The following is a 20,001-nucleotide window of genomic DNA, read 5'->3' as shown; positions in this document are numbered from 1 at the left end:
CGTGCAGAAAGGTGGAAAAAATGCAGTCTGTTACAGACCGTTTAAATGTGTCATTGCATGCCTCATCCTAGTTACTGAGCAACTCTTTTGAATAAATTGTGCCTTTAAGTAGTTTAGGCAGTTCCATGCCATGTCTTTAGTTTCCATGGCTGTTGACAACAAAAACGGCAAACTGTTTTCCGACATGGCTTCGACATGCTTAGTTGGCTCCACACACTCATGCCTCGTGCATGTTTGGTTACTGCCTAAATAGGCAAAATTCCTTCTATTCCCACTGGCATTACAAAAATATTAACTGGAAACATTAAGCCTTTTGTCTTGAGGTCACTGGGAGAGTATAGTATCAAATTAATCGACTAGTTAATCCTGTTAGGTGAAATGTGGAAACCTAACACACTCTCCTAACATTAATAGGCATCCTTTGTTTCGTTTTTTCATCATTCCGAACTGAACTCTTAATTCTCAGCACATTTAATAGGATTTATTTGAATGCACTTATAAAAGATTTACTGAGCTAAATTGCAGGTTTTAACTCTTTGAGTGTCGCAGTTGTTGTTGATGATGATCTAAACCAGATTAGAATATTCTGGGTTATACAGAAGAAGACAGCAGGCTTTTTCCGCATCAGCTGAGTTCTGTCTGTTGCTTCATGAAAACTTTTTGTATTTTGCCCCCCCCCCCCAAGTAGTGACACATGGTTCATTTGTCATATGACCTCGGTAACATGTACTTTTTGATCAGCAAACAACTGCTGATTGTGCCTAACAATCGCGGACGAGTGTGAGAGAGGACAAAGTGTGCGTGTGTATTTATGTCTGTGTGTGGAGAGAACAATGGCAGCTGAGTTGACAAAACAGAGGAAGGGTTCTCCTCAGCTGGAACTGTACTCAGGGCCCTAAGCCAATCAGGGCTTGTTGCTACGTGTGCTCAAAATCTGCCCCTTTGTATTGCAGCGTGGGAGAGCGGTAGACACACTTGTGTCCTGAGTTAATGATTTTGAAGTAGCATATGTGCAAATGAAACAGCAGCCGCTGCTAATCTTTACATACTTAGATATTCTGCTACGAACTCGTAGTTGACAACGTAGATTGGTGAGGTTTGCTGGATGACAGCTTAATAGTTGCTTTAAAAAAACTAAAGCAGCTGTAGCTAAAAACAAGCTTGGGACCCAAAACTGAGTTGCAGAGCCACTTTTTTGTGGGTTGCGAGCGGACAGGTAGTAAAAGATTTAGGGGGTGCTCCGATCAGGGTTTTATGCTGCCAATTCCGATACCCTAAGTACTAACAAGTAACATACCATTATTTCCAACGCTAATGTAGGACTTTGGATGTAGCATCTTGTGTCTTGCTTGTGCACCACATTCACTGATGTGTGATGTGTTCACTTCATGCCGAACCAAGATATATTGTTGGCTCTTGAATGCTCTGAACCAATGGCAGGGCAGCTTTTTCATGTTGGGAAAAAAACAAACAAACCTAGGTATCTAGGTAAACTGGGTATCGGAATTGGTACCATTTATAACATTAATTTTCCGTAACGCACAAAGGTGATAATGCCTTTCTATCGGTTAGTTTTTATCCACAAAAACTTTTGAAATGCCAAGGCTAGTCTCAACCTATCACTTTGTGCGCAGACCACATTTCCACTTCCATTGTTTAATTTGCATTGGCACAAAACAGACAAAAACAGGAAAGGTGAGCTCTATGCTGACGTCTTATTACTGTAAAGTCGAACAGGGTGGAGAGCAGCTTCTGCAGTCAAACCACACAAAGGAGAAGATGCACTCCTATGGATGAGGACATTTAGATGAGTTATTATGGCAGCCCAAACAAACCAACATGCTGTAATCACTTAAGTACATATGTTTTTAGAGTGCAGTCTTTAGCGGGAACACAACCCGAGCTTTGGCTGCCCTTAAACATTCAATCCACTACTACTCAGTGTCATTTACAAAGATGCAAACGTGCGCTTTCATTTCCACTTCTTCAATCACCGTGATGGGAGTGTTTAACACAATGTCCCTGTTGCCGTGGTAACGTCCATTTTTGCCCTCTGGTTATTAATCTGGTGTGACCACTGATGACTGCTCTCCGCTTGTCGTTAAGTCAGTTAGTATTCCGGAGCTACTCTTTTATGTCAGGACGGGAAAAGAAATAGTGTTGTCGTACATCACCACGGGCGAAACTCGTTTTCTTTTACCATGTTGCCTTTTTAAAATGTATTCAGCAGTGTTAACAATTCTTATATTGTTTAATGAAAATGCAATTTTCTGGCCAGATATGTGACCCAGTTACAAGAATGTGAGGTCTAAAGAAGAATTTTTTTTTTCACCAAGTGGGTTCCATGGATCTTGTGTGTGACAATTCTATACTATACACTATAAACACTCTCTTTTTTGTCTCATTGACATTCGCCTGTTTTGAAAGACGACGGTCCTTTTTCAAGTTAGCCAGTCCTCGTCCCGCCCTACAGACTGCTCTGCTGGGCCAAAAGGCGAGTGTGATTTTTGTTACTCTGATTGGCTCGGGGCAGAGCTAGCAGTGGCTGCACTTTCATTCTTGAATGCCCCCCCAAAAAAACAGCTTTCTGAATCCTAAATAAAAAAAACAACTGCCAAACTGCACTTGCCAAGTTGTGTGCATTTATGTAGCACAACAGACATATGGCTAATAACTAATGGTTTAGTGTTGTTATGCATAAATCAATTTAATTTGAAGCATGAGGGCGGAGGCTGCGCGCACCCCAGACAGTTATTGAGCAGTGTGCTTTGAAATAAAAATCACTGGGGGGGGTTGAATTGTGAGCGCTACCAAGTTGTCTATATTTATCTCACCGGGGGCTGCAGTAAGAAGATTTGGCATGGAAGCACTGTCAGGGTAATCTCCCACTCTGCTTCCCTATATTCATTTAAAAGACACAACTGTGTGTGTGCCTGCGTGTGTGTGTGTGTGTGTGTGTGTGTGTGTGCCTGCGTACGTGCATCTTGGGCCACATCAATCAAAACGATCATGCTGTATGATTATGTCACACTAAACTAGTGATGGCCAAGCTGAGCTTGTTTGTGTTTTGGCACAATCTGACAATAAAAACAATTCTGATTGTCATTGTATTGGCTATAGTGTTAATTTGGTGATGCTACACCGCTACCGATACAAATATACCAAACAACATTCTAGCACTTTCTTTGTATGCAAAGGTAAATGTCCTGATGCAGCATCTGGAGAAATAATAATTGCAAAAAGATACGATTGATTGCCCGAGTAAAGCAAATATTGTAAGAATCATTTTGACCCTTTTGCACGTAGACAAGTAGAAGTAGTCCGTAGTCTTATGCAAGTTATAGTGTAGTATGACTTATTTACTATTTAGAGCAGCAAGATGCACAGTAAACGATCAGGATTCTACTTTTGGCTCCAATGTGGCGCAGAATTTTAGTTGTGCCGTTTCCTTTCTTTGTAAGCACTGGGCTCCTTTTGGGGTACTCTGAATAACACAAGTGCACCTACCCTCGAGTAGGACCTCCGCTCGTCCCCGTAAGTTCCTGTAAATGTGGCCTGGTTGGGAAGGCTCCTGCAGTGGAGACACGCACATACGGGGCTGGCACTGGTAAATTTACCCCGAAGTTCCTGCGGTGGAAACGCGGCTATGGAAACACCTTTTGCGCATTCCCTGTAGTCATGTGACCCCCGCCCGGTCACGGAAGAAAAGAAGTAGGAAGTACGGGGCCACTCGCATTCGTGTCGAACAGTCGGACCTGCCTCCTAAGGGGATAACAAGCCTTTTTGACGCACCAATGCTGCAGTTCAATGCACGTTCCATATCATTGCATGACAAATGGCCGTTGCCCCGAGCAACAAGCAAACGAGCGACATACGGCGCACGTCGTTGTTGAAATCCATCCGTCCGCACCATAACACGAGTTATAAGCGCGCGCGCGCACACACAATACCAACACCAAATGCTCGAACACGCCCGATGAGGGGACGAAGATGTTTTTAATGTAATATTACAACTCCTGTTGTCTGTCTTCCGTACACCTCATGAGCACCACCTAGAGAAATGCGAGATCCCGCGAGACGAGACATTACGAAAATTGCGCCTCAGAAGCAAAACGCTCTTCAATATCAAAATAGTACAATATTGCTTTTATTTTTGCGAAAAACTATAAATGGAAACGCAGCTTTTGACATGAAATTTTGTAGCCTTGTCTATCATGACAAGGCTCTTACTCTCTTCTGGGTTATTTTTTGTAAAACTGTCCCTTGGTTAGAAGTATGGCGCTCACTGTTGCTTCAGCATCATTTTGACAGCCAGTGAATGTTTTTCTTAATGCAAATAGTGTTTTATTTTATTTTTATTTTTGGGGGGCAAATGCTCTTGTCCAAATACCTTCGATTTCCCCCCAGCATCAGCTCAGACCTTTATTATTCCAGGGATGTGATTTTTCCGCTAATTCGCGGAATTCCGCTTTTTTTATCTCCCCCCCCCCCCAAAAAAAAAAATCCGATTTTTTTTTTAATTTTTTTTTTATTAGTAGTTCATTGTGTGTGCACATGACTCCGACAGATAACATCGTCTGCTATAACAAAGACATTTGTGGTATGCTCTAATATGAGTTACTTTTCATTTGGTCATGATACAATTATTTGTTCATGAAATTTGAACTCTTCAACATTATTTATGTGTTAACTTAGTAATCACATTAGTTAGATATGATGATATTCTCAGTGATAGTTTTTAAAAGCAAAGGCAGTCCAATGTTTTTGAATGTGACTGATTTTGAGTTGACTAAAACTGCCATTTTATATGGGATCGTTCAATATACATTGAAAATTTATGCTGTTGTTTTGTCTATTTCTTTGTCATGTGAGTGCATTGAAAGTACTTAACTCTTTCACTGCCAGACGTTTTCAGAAACGGGTTGTCCCCTGCCAGCCGATTTAAGCATTTTGAGTGATCTTTCAAGGTCCACAGAAAATGTTGTGTTTGGACTATGGAAACACACATACTACCAAATGAAAGATTGGACTCTCAGCTTTCATCAGAAAAAAAAGTTTGTTTCTACCTTATTCCGTTCTTCAGTAATCAACAATAGAAAATGGTTACTTTCACCGAAATTCTCTCTTTTGAAACAAAAAACGGAGAAAAAGAGCTTTTTGTTAAACGATGTTATTTCATGCACTCTAGTGAATTGTACACTTCTTTTTGTCCATGAATGATGCCACAAACACCTAAATAGTGCTTTACTTCTGTAAAACGCTTTCACCAACAATGAAAAAGTGTTTTTTGATTGCAAAATACGTTTATTTCCATTCAACAGTGTAACAATTTGACAAAACAATTTCGCAAACTATTTACAAATGTGTGCAGCTGTGGTACTACTTACAATTATGTGGATGTTTCAAATACAGTTTTTCCTTTTGTAACGCTCTCCTGCGTGCAAGGAGACGCCAGGACTCGCACAACAGTTTACTTTCACTTTCACATCGGTCCGTTTTGCGTGCAAACGTTACACTTTCTTGACGGCCTTTTTTTCCGGGGAATAAAAAGCAAGTAGCAGACTGTACACACTTCCTCCGATGAATATGCATTGGACTCGGGGCACTCTCCGTTGTCCGATCGAACGTCCGCCTGTGCGTGCTCGGTTGCGCTCCGCGTTACGACACCATCATAGCCGCCGCGTCAGCGGTTCCAATTTCGCCGTCAAGCTCGGATTCACCTTCATCATCATCGAGGATGATCACCGTCGTCATCAATGTACTATTTTAGCGTTGGTCGATGCCTTTCGTCTTGTAAGTGTAGAGCTGCTTGCAAACGCTCGTCATTGCCCGTTCCCTCCTCCATCTAACGTCTTCTACTGCCGCGTCAATGCTTTCCAACCACGGAGTTACCCTCATCTTCATCATCTATGATGATCATCGTCGTCAACAATGTGCTTTTTCAGCGATGCTTTTGGTCTTTGAAAAAAAACGTCTCGGGTGTGAGCTCCTCGCGACCGGCCGCCATTTTTCCTTTGTCTTCCATTCTCATCTCCTGCTCGACGCTCTAGCTCCGCCTCTACTGACGCCCACCCGATCTTGTCAAAAGAGAGTCATCGCTGCCCTCTAGGGGCCAAAAATAGTCATTAGGCACAACAGACAGACTTGAAACTTTCACCAGACATGCGGAAGGGTTTCCTCTACCCGTTTCAAAAAAAAAAAGAAAATAAATCATTGGATGACGTCTTTTGACGTCATTGGCAGTGAAGCGTAGGTTTTTACTTGACGTCTTTAAATGTCAGTGGCAGTGATTAAAAACACGGAAAACCCATGAGCTCCGGGGCCCCCCTTGTCCCCCCACCAGGGCACTGCCCTGGACCTAGCTGGGTGCCAGCGGCCCCCAGACCCCCGGCTAAATTTTCAGATAATTTCACTTTGGTCAAATCACATCCCTGTTATTCTCTCTTTCCAATCTGCGCCTCATCACTCTTTGACTGCATGTTATTATCAACACTGTGCATACGGCACACAGCCCTTTGATTCGAGCAGATGCAGTGCAGTTAAGCCCGTCAGTGCTTCTGACTTTGATCGTCTGCTGGTGAGACTTCGAGCTGCTGCTCTCGGTTCCATTTGAATGAAATGTGCTCATAAACAAATAAGAGAACCCAACCAAGCAGGATGGGATTCTTCTATTAGCAATATTCAAATTGGACAGGAGTGTAAAGTGAGCGTTATTGTGTGCACGTAAGGCTGAGCAGCTTGCCCAATAGAGAACACGACAGAGCTTGCACAATTGTTTGTCCAGTGTCCCCCCTGCATGGATTAATGGGCCAGTTTATATGAAAGTGTGTGTGTGCATGCGTGTCTTCTATCGTCCCATCTGTCTCTGTTAAAATAGAAACACTGTTGTGTTCAAAATGCTGAAATTGGATTATTTGCCTGGTTTTGTTTTTCCTCACATCCGAGCACCACACTAGACTAGCAACGGCCAAAACAAATGAGCATTTGCCTTCAGCGATGACAAATTGTCCAGTATGCACTGCCGCCGTGGTTGCTCTAAATAACGTGTTAGCTACGAAAGCTGACCCTCGCTCCCCAGTCCTGGAGGACATTTTCCATCCCACATTACTGCACTGATCTGCTGCTGGCCCGGGGACATGAAGACAGCTGAGAGGTGCGTGTTTGTGTGTCCTGGCCAAAGCAGCCGATTTACAGGCAGGACTCTTGCTCACACTTGGTGGCAGGCGGTCACAGCCTCTAATAATAAGAAGCCCTAATCTAAATCTGACCTGTTACGCAATTCACATTTGCCTCGTGGAAACAAACAGTGGAGAGGTTGCGGCCACGTGGGAAAGGGAAGGCTCAAGTGTTGCTTTGTGACTGCGTATAATCTGCATCTGTAGCAGGATGCGTTATCCAAGCCTCTTATTTCTTCCACCAAGCAGGTCGGTTCGCGATGGTACGATTGGGGAACTATAAACCCTCATCTGGATTGTGGCGATAGCAAGAATAAGCTACGCACGTAGCTTGGTGTGATAATAGCACAACACATTAGCTGCATTTGCATCGGAGCCGTAGAAGACAGTCGCGTATTAAATGGTATGAGTTTTACACATAACTCAGCAAAAGTGGAACAATTCTGCATGGAATACTGCAATCAGATAATTATGTGTGAAGTTTTCAAAGCTAGCGTCTGGGGTGTCTTTTAAGCACAACAGGGCAGCAGAAGTGAGTGTCAGGCAGGCTGGCCATCGGGAATTTCAGGTGTGAACCGACGAGAATTCTGGTAATCTACTTTGAGGATTGTAGGCTTGATTAGACCACATTTACACTAAAGACCAAGAAAAGCCAACAAGACAAGAAATATGACTTAAGATATGCTCAAGAGTTCCAAAGGTACACCTAGATTAGAGCTTGGTTATACATTATAAATGACATTGTTTTTGGTCACAGGCCAGTGGGTAAGACAGGTGCACTTCTAAACTTTGAACCCTGTTAAAGCTTAATGATTAATACATATTGTGGATTATTCCACAATTTTCCCAAATTAGACGAAAAGCACAACAAAAAAAGACGTGCTGTTAACTGTAAATATTTGACCATAACAAGACACCTTGGGCTTGTCTAGCTCTATTGATGTTTTACCAGTAGCACTAAATGTGCTTCTAAGTGTTGAACACAGCTCTCTCGTTATGTCTAACTGGAGCTTTCCCGCCAATCTGTCTCTTTGTGCCGTCCTGCATCCTGATCACCTCCCAGTCTCCCTTCAAGATGTGCGTCTTTTGTGCGTGTAGGCTTCAGAGGAATGCTCTATTCAAGCATGACAGCTCGCATCTATGCGTACGCTGGGCCTCTTACCCAAACCCTCCATCACTAGCCCTTTGTCCAGCTCACTGTGTATGTATGGAAGTCTGTATGTTTTCAAAGGGTGTGTGTGTTTGTGTGCCACTGTGCCTGTATTTGTTAGCATTCATGGGTGTTTTTGTTACACGCACGCCTTCAGGGTGGTAATGTGCATGCTCCCAAGAATCTGGCCTCCCGAAAAGCCGCAATCTTGACACCAACCGGCGCCCTTGCGTGATGTGTCTGCGTGCGCGCTGTAGGCGGTGGTTATGTGGTTGTTGTTATTTTTCCCTCTCATCGCCATTGATCAGTTCAGCTCCCATATAATACTCTGGCACCTTTAACCGGAACACCCCATAGTAGGATGGCAACGACCCACTCGTGTGGGCCTACAGTCAGCGCATAAATGTGATGGACCGTCACCTTCAGCTTTTGACCTTTGCCGTACATCACCACAGCTTCCCTCTTTGCTTTATTTCCTCATCATCGGTATCTCGTTAATGCTTTTCCGTTTCGAGCCAATAAAGAAAACGATCTAAGCACTCTTACCAGCTGCTAAACAGAACAAACCCCAATGCCCCCAAAAGAGCGTCCCCCCTCGTATGTTGTTTTGTGTTGGACTGAGCCTCACTCCACGTGCATCAGCAGCCGCTCAGAAGTGTGGAGGAGGAGACCCCCTCCTCCCCGCAGGAATGTTTGTGACTGGCTGGTGGACTGCATTACACACGCATACATACAGGATGCTTAGTACATTTTGAAAGTATCTTTCAGCTGGTGAACCTGATTTTGTGGGTGTATATATATATATATGTGTGCGTTAATAATTTCCTAGTCAAAATGAAAAATATCCACTTATTTATTTTTTTAATTGATTTAGCTTGGCCAGAGACTCTCTTCTGTACTCTCAGGTGTTAATTTGTACGTGTAACTTCCTGCCTACGCTTTTTACTATAGCAAGATGGTTGTTTTACAATGAGTATGGATATTGTAATTCCAGTCGTCTATTTTCTATAGTGCTTGTTCTCTATAGGTTTGTTGGCAAGCTGGAGCCAATCCCTGGTGATTTGGGTGAGAAGTGTTTACACCCTGGTCTGGTCACCAGCCAATTGCAGGGTAAATCCAGACAACCATTCGTTTGAACTCAGATTCATACTATGAACAATTTGAACCTAACATGCATGTTTTTAAAATGTGGGAGGAAGCTGGAGTACCTAGAAAAAAAAAAAAACAACATGCAAATTCTGCAAGGAAGTCTGAAGCCAAGATTCAAATCCAGAATTATTCACTGTTACACACACATACTAACCACTAGTAAATTGTGCGGCGAGGCATTACAATTGATTCATTAATTTGAATTTGGTGGGGGAATGATCATAGTCGAATTGTCTCTTGAAGCAATGGTGGAAACTAGCAGGCAGTATTAATCTTCTCAATAGAAAAATGACATAAAAACAGGACTTTAAGAACATTCAGAGAAAGATTGTATAATTCTACCCATGCTCCTTCAAGGAAATCAATATTAATTTCTTCTTTAGTATCCTGCATATCAAGATGCAGGAAAATTATTTTGGGCTTCCATGCTACACAGTCATAGAAAGAGAACACACACATTGAAACAGTATAGAACGCAACAATTCAACAATGGCCCTTTTGCATGCCATTTTATGACACCCTCTGTAAATAGCCAGAATGTTCAAGGGAAAAAAAGTCAAACGTCAAATTATTGAAAATAAATAAAAAATATTCCTTCTATGCGTGCATCACCTTGATAAAAGTTATATTTTATTTTATTTTTGCCACCAGTAGTGGACTAAAGATCAGATTATTAACAGGGCCCCGTATCACGAGGACCTACATGAGATGTCGAGATAAAAATCATCTTGTACTCAATCATAAAAAATAAGAAAAAAACTAACATTTTCAAATGTTAGCTGATTTATAGGAAATGTGTAGCAATTCCATTTAGTAGTGCTGTTGAATTTTGTCAAAACATGTTAGGGATCAAAATGTAAAAACAAAATCAGGAGCCAGCATTGTTTGACAGGTGACAGATGTTCAAATCTTGGCAGAGAGCTGCACTTCCTGAGTGCTCTTGTTTAAATTGAAGCTGTAGTCCAGCCAGATATTTCAGTATGTCTATTTCGCCTTTCCATATCGTAATGAGAGCTACTGGAAGTCAGTTGTTAGCCTCCTTTTAAAAAGCCGCAAATGTTACATTGATAAGCAGCGATGAAGACAGTGGTGCATTGACTGCCTTGTAAATGGGACAGCTGGAACGACGGAGCGCCTCATTCAAAATGCAGATGCTGCTGACGCGCCTCCATCGCTGGGCGCCAGATTGCTTCATAAACCTCTGAGGCAGACCATGTGTGTATATAGTCGGCCGAATTTGAGAGGGACAATCTCCACGTGAAGGAGGCTTTTGCAATGAGAGGAAGCTGCCATGCTTTAGAGCTTTTGCTTGTCAGCTGGCCTCATGCGGGACTCGTGAGTTTCCTCCCGAGCTCCTCAACCTTATTCTAAAAATACATCTGATTCATCTTGGTTTGACTGGTTGACATGCATACAAGTTTTCCAAAAAAAGCTCTTTGTTGACAATTCAATTAGGATATGAAAGGATGTTTTGATAAATCAGTCATTGTCAGGCTTGTGTACTGTGCACACTTAGTTATTGCTCAGGTTCGGGACTGACAACACAACCCAGCTAGATCTTTCTTGGTACAACTGTGGAAAGGATGCTTATTTTGTGGTTGTGTGTTTTGTCTGTGAGGGAGGGAGCAGACCGTGACATCACCCCTGACACTCAGCTGACATGGAAGGTCTAAATATATTCCCTTTTGAAGCAACCAAAGTGGAAATGTTGTGCCACACACCCTGTCAGAACAAGAAATGCTTTAGTTAAATGAAATAGTCACACAAATGAGTTTTGCCAGCCATATAATGCATCCACACATTAGAAATTGGATGTTTTTTGTTAAATCCTGTGAGATTGTTTCCAAAGGCACAATCCATGTTCGGTTCGATTTGATGATTGCAGCATACAATCCTTGGTCTACGACGGTTCCGACATACGACATTTTGACACTATGAATTGCGCGCAGTGTTTGCACAGCTGCATTAGCATACGTTCTCACAAGGCACAAAAGATAAGTGGTACAGAAAATGGATGATGGATGTTTTATGTTTATGGCCTAGAAATGTTATTACTTATTAATATGATATACACAAATATATTTTACTGTAATGACTTTAATACTGCATTGCCATAGGTAATGATGGATTAGACGTGGTTTAGACAAGACTTCTTAAAGGTGTTGCTTATTGTTAATGATGATAATACGAGCTATTGTCTTGAACGCCGTTTGTTGTTATTTGCTGAATTGCAAAAAATCGACATTACTGATTTGGATAACTTTGATAACGTGCCAAGGAACAATCCTTTAAATGTGGGCGCAAATCCAAACCTTTGCAGTTGAAGTCACACAAATTAGTGCCCATATCAAAATATATTTTCTCTTAGCGTTCCAATGGTCCTGTTCCTCTCCTCAAAATTGTTTACATTGTCTTGTTTGTACATTGATATTTTCCTGTGCTCTCAATGGACAAACAACAAAAAATGTTCATTCCATCATATTCTTCTCATTTTGTATAACCTTGGCAAAGGTCTCTACTTTTTTTAATTTTTTTTTATGATTTTTACAACATCATCAGTGTGTGGTTATTTACTAGAACTTTGTGTAAACTTCTTTGGAAGATTCCATCCATCCATTTTCTACTTTTAAAAAAATATATATATATGATTTTTACAACATCATCAGTGTGTGGTTCTTTACTAGAACTTTGTGTAAACTTCTTTGGAAGATTCCATCCATCCATTTTCTACACTGCTTGTCCACATTAGGGTTGCCGTTCTATGCCAGCTGACTTTGGGTGAGAGCTTGACCCAGGACTACTCGCCAATCGATCGCATGCTACACAATACAAAGAACGAGTCACACTTATGCACAATATGCAGTCTTCACTGAACCAACATGCACATTTTGGGAAGTGGAAGGAACTGCCCGTCCTGCTGGATGAATCTAATCATAAATAAATAAAGCAATTTTCCTTAGTCAAAAAAAATTTGCTCGAGCTTTAAGATAAAACAGATCCTCCTCAGCTGAGGTAACTTAAGCAAAGGAATTCATCAGTCATTGATTAGGCCCAATACATCTCTCGTCCGGTCAGTCCAGAATGTGACAACTCTGACTCTGGCACGTCCTGCGCTTCATCTAGATGCGACAGAGGAGTTTTTCGAGTATGACGCGGAGGAGTTCCTGGTGTTCCTGACCCTGCTCATTACAGAGGGACGGACGCCGGAATATTCGGTGAAGGGCAGGACCGAGGGGCTGCACTGTCCGCCCGCCCAGTCGGCCATGCCGCCTCTTCACAAGCATGAATGCAGCGATAAACTGCCACAGGTATAACAATTGTAGTCCTGCCATGAATTTGATGTCAATTTCCCAGCTACTTTTCCCCTCTAGATAAATGTCCCTTGCTGCTTGCACTTTATTGATTTTTTTTAGAACAATCGCAGTTAAACCCCCAAAATGAGCCTCTTGTGCGAGTCTCGCTTGGGCTCCATCTGCTTTGCGCCTCCCCATTCACACACACTTTCAGGTGTCCTCATGTTGACACTCACTAATGATTACCCACCCTCCGCCTGTGTCCGTGTCTAAAGTGTCAACAGGCGCGGCGGACCCGTTCGGAGGTGATCCTGCTCTGGAGGAACAACATCCCCATCATGATCGAGGTCATGCTGTTGCCCGACTGTTGCTATGGTGATGAGTGCCCACCGAGTGACCCCATCAGCGACCCGGTCATCAAACAAGATGCGCTGCTGTTGGAGAGATGGACATTGCAGCCGATTCCAAGGCAGTAAGAGCAAACACCAGAGCATACTTGTATACCATAAGGTTTTGAGGTAACAAACGCCATATAATGAACTAGTTGGCGTGGCACAAGAAGGCACCCTCGGTTACCACCATACGTACTGTTTGCTTTATATTTATGGCCTACAAGTGTGTTTCATATTAATATTTACTAAACTATGACTTTACTACCACATTAGTGTATCTTAATTATAGACTATGGCACATTCTGACTTGTGTACAAATGTGGAACAACACCCTAAATTATTGATACCATGTATTTAAATTTATGGCAACGGAGAAATGTTGAAGAATTGAGGCAGACTGCGAACAAATAAGTAATGTTCAACGTGGATGCACAAAACACAAGCACTTGGCAGTCTTCTGGAAGGACGCTATCTACACATTTCTAACAAACTTCACAGTTCAGTACTACAAAGTTGGGTTCAGATCAGGTAAATCCTGATCAGGCAGGCGTTTCCTCCATCAGCTGCATAAATAGGGTGATGGCATAATGGCAAGGACGCATATAATTTTCCAGGTAATTACAAAGAACGTGCTGAAAGTACTGAAAAACAAAGACAGCTTTGAATTAGTCATAACCACTATTTACTTTGCATCACATTTATTTCAGTCATTGTAACATGAAAGCAGACAGACAATTGACTGTTTATTAGTATAGTTGTGTATTAAGCGTGTATCACAGCGACCAGCACCTAAACAAAGAGGTACTTAAAAGTAGGTCAGTTCAGGTTAGATATTTTGGGATTTTTCAAATGGAAATTATACCGGAACCAAAAGTTCCAGGAACTTTTAGTTCTTGGTAATGTGTCATTTCAGGTTCTTTAAGTTTCCACTCAGATAAATGTACTCCGAGTAAGCAGGACCTTATTGTGGCCCTGATAAAGTTCCTGGCTTAGGGTTAAAGTTCCAGTGTTGGAAGCCTAATTGAAACTACACAAAGTCCAGACCAATTTACTGTTCATTTAAGAATGACAGGAATTTCAGTAAATAAAAAAAACTAAACCCATTCAATCCGAGATAAATAGCTTGGCACCCACCGGGTTAATTAGCCTGGAAAGTTGGCCCACTTTTCTGCTCACATTTGTTGAAAGAAGTCGTGAACACATATCCCTGAACGGTATTTCATTAACCCGACACACTGACACATTTCTACCATTTAAATGTTCTTTCTTTCTTCAAATAGAAGTGGTGACCGTTTCATTGAGGAGAAGACTCTGCTGTTGGCCGTACGCTCGTACGTTTTCTTCTCACAGCTCAGCGCCTGGCTCAGTGCCTCTCATGGCATCGTCCCCAGAAACATCTTGTACAGGTTGGATTCCGCACTTGCCTCAAGATGATGATACCGGCGGGCATGAAAATACGTGTTACATGACTGATTTAAGATTTTGATTTTCTTTTAAACAGAATCAGTGCTGCTGATGAGGACTTAGTGTGGCAGTTCTCACAGCCGCCATCCGAACACATTTTCCCCATCCCCAACGTGTCCCAGAGTGTTGCGCTGCAAGTCCACGTCCAGTCGCTGCCCCGCCAGCCCACCTATCCCAGCTTGGCCTGCAGCATCCATACTAGCCTGCCCCAACGCTACAGCAAGACGCCCAGCCTCAACCCGAACCTCAACAGCCATGGTGGCCTGCCCACCCTCCGAAAAAGCCAGGAGTCCAGCAAAGAGAACCTCCACCACAGCTCGAACATATACAGCAAGAGCTCCAGCTCCATGTCGGGCCTCCTCCTCAACGGAATGCCCATCCCCAATCTTCCCATCAACAATATTCCCATTAACAGCCTTCGGAACACAGCCACGCCACCCCCCTTTGGCAAAAAGAACCAAGATCCTGGTGAAAAACACACATATCAGAACGGAGAGCTTCCGCAGGTCAACGTCCCCCAAAATCAGGCCACTCCACTGTTCTGCAGATCCTCCCGCTCGCCCACACCCTCACGTTCCCATTCCCCTTCTCCGCTCCCGGGGAAGTGGCTTTACACATCCTTCAATGGTTCATCAGACTCACCGCCGTTAGAGGATTATGGATGCGGTACCAACAGCAACGACAGGTCAAAAGCTCCTCCCCCCGAGCCGCTCCGAGCCTTGAAGAGTTTCTCAATGGCCGAGCACGCCCGCTGCCCCTCACCGCGGCCCACAGCAAACGAAACCAATCCCCTCATCGGCTCGCTGTTACAGGAGAGACAGGAAGTTATAGCCCGCATCGCACAGAGGCTCAACTTCTGCGACCCCACAGCACCACCGCTTCCCCCGGCTCTTTTTGCCACGGACAACCCTCCCAAAGCCACGTGGGGCAGTAGCCATGACGACATAGCCGCCAGTAAGACCAAAGAGCCAGACGTACCGCCATATGAGTGTGTGGGACACGCTTGGTCAACCCCATTCCACACACCCTCCACCAGCACATCTTTCCACAAGCGGGAGACCTCCTCACCAAAACCTGCGGCCTGCAGGAAGCTGAGGCTGACTGAGATGAGAGATGAGACTGTGGAGAGGGAGCGAGACGGGGCGAGAGAAAAAAGTTGCGAGAAAGAACGAGAAGGGACGCTCATCGCTCAGGCAGTACACGACATTACCCGACTCATCCAGGAAAGACTGTCCGTCCCCTCGCTGTCCTCCAGCTACAGCAGGTGTGGCAGCCCCCTGCAACACACACACACAACAACTGTCACGCACACAATACGCACATACTCGCACCCTACACAGACCCCACAAACCTCGCATGATGGCTACACCAATGGCCACAACCACGAACCAAGCAGGGGCCCGCACGCCGCTGCCCCACACACGCCTCTTTGCACAAACAAGCCCCGGCTCGACCCGGGGAACGATTGCCATTCTCCTCTGGCCCAAAATGGCGCCCACTTTACACTTGAAGAAACTTCACTCAGAGGCCAGTTGCACGCTGGTCCGCGTTTACAAACTCCCACCCAGGAAAAGCTCACAGTCCACACAACCAGCAGTCATATTTTCCCTCAGTCCCTTGAAAACGGGCCTAGAAGTGCCATGCCCTCCAGTCAGACCTGTAAAGGATCCATGCTCAGCTGTAATGCAATCCGAAACCACAGCAAGCCTCATTCACCCAAACGGGCTGATGCTTCAGCTCAGGATGAGAACCAAACACCTAGACAGTCTTCAGACCTGACTCCCCCTCCCACTGTTCTGGTAAGAGTCCCTTGAATTGATCTTTTGCCCAGCTACAGTGGGGTAAAAAAGTATTTGCCCAAAATTCAATATAAAGTCTATGGGAAACTAGCCAAATACTTTTTTGTCCCACTGTATGTCATCATGAAAACTAATTTGCAGACTGTCAAGTCCATTCCTGCTTTACAGATGGCGCTATAACCACTACCAAAGGCCATTATACCCAATCATGGCCATGAGAAAGTCATTAACACTAGCACATTGAGGACAATTTTAATCATACTTGTGGATACTGCATGCTACATATGATTGATGTATTTTTTTTTTACTAGCACAAGGAGGTGCTATTTCTATAACCTGGTCAGTTTGGTTTCAAGTGTGTCATGCTGATAACCATACAGGTGATGTAAAGCATTCGTTGTTGTCTTGTTGTAATAACATTTCAGTATAAAGTGAATCCCTCTATTAGTAGACGAAAGGGGCTGAGCCCTGCTGCAAATAGTGAATATATGCGAGTTATTGACAACAAAGGGGTTTCTAATTGCCATGCAACTCAAAAGCAGCAAATAGTGAGTTTTTAAGTGAATAACGGAAAACGGAGTTGCAAACGCCAAATCACAAATAAGCAGGGGTTCACTGTACTTACATGGCTAGAAATAATTAAAAATAAACACACATTGGTGTTAGTTTACTGTCGCTGTGTCAAAGTCTCTACTTTGATGCAGCAGCCTATTTTCTTGCTGCCCTCTCAGTCAAAATGTGTCTCCTTACTGAGAGGTAATTAAAGGACAGCCTTGTTCTCATTCATTTTCACGGTTTCCAATGATACTATTTTGAACCACGAACACTACTGTACATCTGAGCCAAGCCCGAAATGTGCAGTGGAAAAACAGCAATAGTTCAGTGGAGTCACTCATGAATATCACCCGGAATTTGTTTTATTCATGTGCATACTGTGATGTTACACAGAGGTGTAAGCTTCAAAAAACAACTTGAGTTCCAGGATATGTAAAATTGTGACTTAAAACGCATTTGGAAGAAAGGTGGAAACTTTAGAATATCATTATTTGTGAATGTTTATGGCCTCAACCAGGTGGGACAAAAGTGGTCATAAAAAATGATGCATGGTGCTTGAGAACACGTTTTCAAAGGCTATGCAAGTTTACTGCCAGATGCTTTAACCTCTCCTTCCTTCACTCTCCAGCGAACTCACGGACCCTCTCCCCTGGGGCCCTGCAACGGCTGGAGGAAGCAGAATCGCCACTCGTTAGACGCCACAGCGACCAAGGCCTTCCACCCCTGCACGGGCCTGCCCCTGCTCTCCAGCCCTGTACGAAAATCACACACATACTCGCACCCTTCTGGCAAATCTTTTAATGACTCAGCACACAGAGACTTTTTAGCCATGACGAAGCATCAGCCGTTCCAGTGTATGCGCTTGTGTCACCGTGACACCGTGCTCATTAGCCAGCTGTGACGTTATTCACAATGCAGTCATCGTGAAGGAGACTTGGCAGGACTATTGAGTAGTTAGCGCATGATCACACACACTCAACACTCCGGCAGGATGATTCACCCATACCTCTCAAACTGAGGTAGCCATGAGTCATATTACAATGTTACAACTCCATCCCACTCATACCTAATCACGAAAATGAACACATACAGAAAACACAGCTATATTTGTATTAAATCGTACTTATGGCATCATATTTATGTATAATTCATGTCCTGTGTGTCTCGGGCAGGTTCCTCAGAGGAAAAACCAATCGGGCTACTTCGACCTGGACACCTCTCTGGTTGGCTGTAAGGGTTTGCCCTGGGCCTCTGGGAAAAGGTACCCCTTGGACCTTAACTATTCTGTCCACATGATTTGTCTGTAGATTTTCTGCTTGTATACAGCAATACAATTTGTTGCGCTTGTAGACATGGTGTCAAGACTTAATTTATTCAGACGGGCATCTTGGATGTCACCATGGACCAAAATGTGCTGGCCCTTGTTTCTTCTAGTCCTCCAGCACTGAATATCTAAGCCCTTTGCACGTTCCGCTCAAAATGGCAGCCAGAACAGAACTCTGCGAGCTCAGCAGCAACTGCCTACTCAGTGCACATGTGGGTGGTGTGCTCTGTGCCACTTTCTATGAAGCAGCTACTTGCAAAGTTTAGTCTTTAAGCTTAAAAGCAGTCAACACTGTGCATTATTCTCTTCACAAAGGCCCAATTTGTGCAGCTTTCCCAAGTTTCTATGACCTGGAGAGCATTTCTGTAAACTACATTGTACATCAATGTATGAGTTTTTCACCGCGCCAGCTATGGCTCCAAATGTGTGTCACTTCATCACCTTAAAATGACTTGACGTAGTGAACAGGTCAATCAAGTGTATGTGTGTGTTTTTTAAACCCTTAGGGTGTGCCCTAAGGGAGACGAGTACACGGATGACGCCCAGCAACTGTTCAGTGCAAGTGCTCCACCTGCCAGTCTCAGTCTACTGGGAAACTTTGAGGTACAGCACCAACAGCACTTGCCTGTATGCTAATGCTATAACTCAACTAATATGATGAGGTTTTATTCACAAAGTAAAACTGTTTCCATGTTTCTTTATGACATTTTTTCAGTCAAAAAAAACTGTCAAAATAACACAAAACAAACTTACTCTAAACTTTGTCATACTGTTTAGTGCAACTGCTGAGTATGGTTTTTGTCACAATGATGGCCGGGGTGGAGCTAAGGCACATATTTATCAGCGTTTCCCATTTTCCCTCTAGCGACTATCGAAAAACAAGTTGTAACAAATCTAGTGGCTTTTTGTGGTGAAATAGGAAAGTCTGAGACAGAGGCAATTCTAGGATCAGAGATTTAGGGTTGCTATAAAGATGTTTCGGGGTGCTTGGGTACTACGGGGGGTATGTGTGTACTTCCCTCTCAAAAAAATTCATGGAAGTCAGTGAGTAAACCGAATCGAATAAGTTATGCAAAGGAGAAAAGGACTTATATAAACAAATCCCAAACAGTATGCATATTTCTGGAGTAAACGAGCTCCCCACACTTTAACACTGAGAATTAACAAAAATGAACCTTGGACTTGTTTGTGAAAATTTATTTTAAATGAAACACACAAACTTATGAAATATATTAACAGGCATTAACTTAATACAGAATGTTTGGTTTTTGACTATACTTGCAGACATCATATAAAACATATTAACAAAACAAAACAGTTTGTGTCCGCCTTTTTACATCTTGTTTTTAATACAAATACTTCAAAATTGAGCTTTTGTTTGCTGAAAAAAACAATCATGTCCATGACCTACTCCATGAGGCTACTTTTTCTGTGCACACACACACACACCCACACACACGAACACGCACACAAACATACACCACACACACTAGTAAGATAGCCAATAGCAGCACGACATAGAGACATTAATATTAACACTTGTTTCCCTCATTAGCAAGTAGCAACATGATTAAGGAGCAAAAAAGCAGACTAGTACTGAAAATAATTTGTTGGTGTTGAGTGGTAGAAGGTAAGAAACTTTTCACATATCCTGGTAAAGTAAGGAAAACTTTCACTCAACTAAACAGACATAGTCACAG

The 20,001-nt window shown here is 43.2% G+C and overlaps 1 protein-coding gene across 1 annotated transcript in view; it reads left to right on the top strand.

The window, feature by feature from the left end:
• Positions 1–20,001, top strand: part of atosa (atos homolog A) — a 34,884-nt gene that overhangs the window by 10,741 nt on the left and 4,142 nt on the right. The window contains exons 2-8 of the mRNA XM_077563574.1: positions 12,598–12,782; positions 13,043–13,239; positions 14,440–14,565; positions 14,661–16,422; positions 17,606–17,731; positions 18,150–18,238; positions 18,808–18,904. Of these exons, the coding sequence (XP_077419700.1) occupies positions 12,598–12,782; positions 13,043–13,239; positions 14,440–14,565; positions 14,661–16,422; positions 17,606–17,731; positions 18,150–18,238; positions 18,808–18,904 (2,582 nt within the window). The remainder of the gene's footprint in view (positions 1–12,597; positions 12,783–13,042; positions 13,240–14,439; positions 14,566–14,660; positions 16,423–17,605; positions 17,732–18,149; positions 18,239–18,807; positions 18,905–20,001) is intronic.

This window comes from Vanacampus margaritifer, chromosome 4 (genome assembly GCF_051991255.1).
Source record: "Vanacampus margaritifer isolate UIUO_Vmar chromosome 4, RoL_Vmar_1.0, whole genome shotgun sequence".
Classification (NCBI taxonomy): domain Eukaryota; kingdom Metazoa; phylum Chordata; class Actinopteri; order Syngnathiformes; family Syngnathidae; genus Vanacampus; species Vanacampus margaritifer.
The sequence above is the reverse complement of the archived record's forward strand: the minus strand, read 5'-3'. Positions and strand labels throughout refer to the sequence as shown.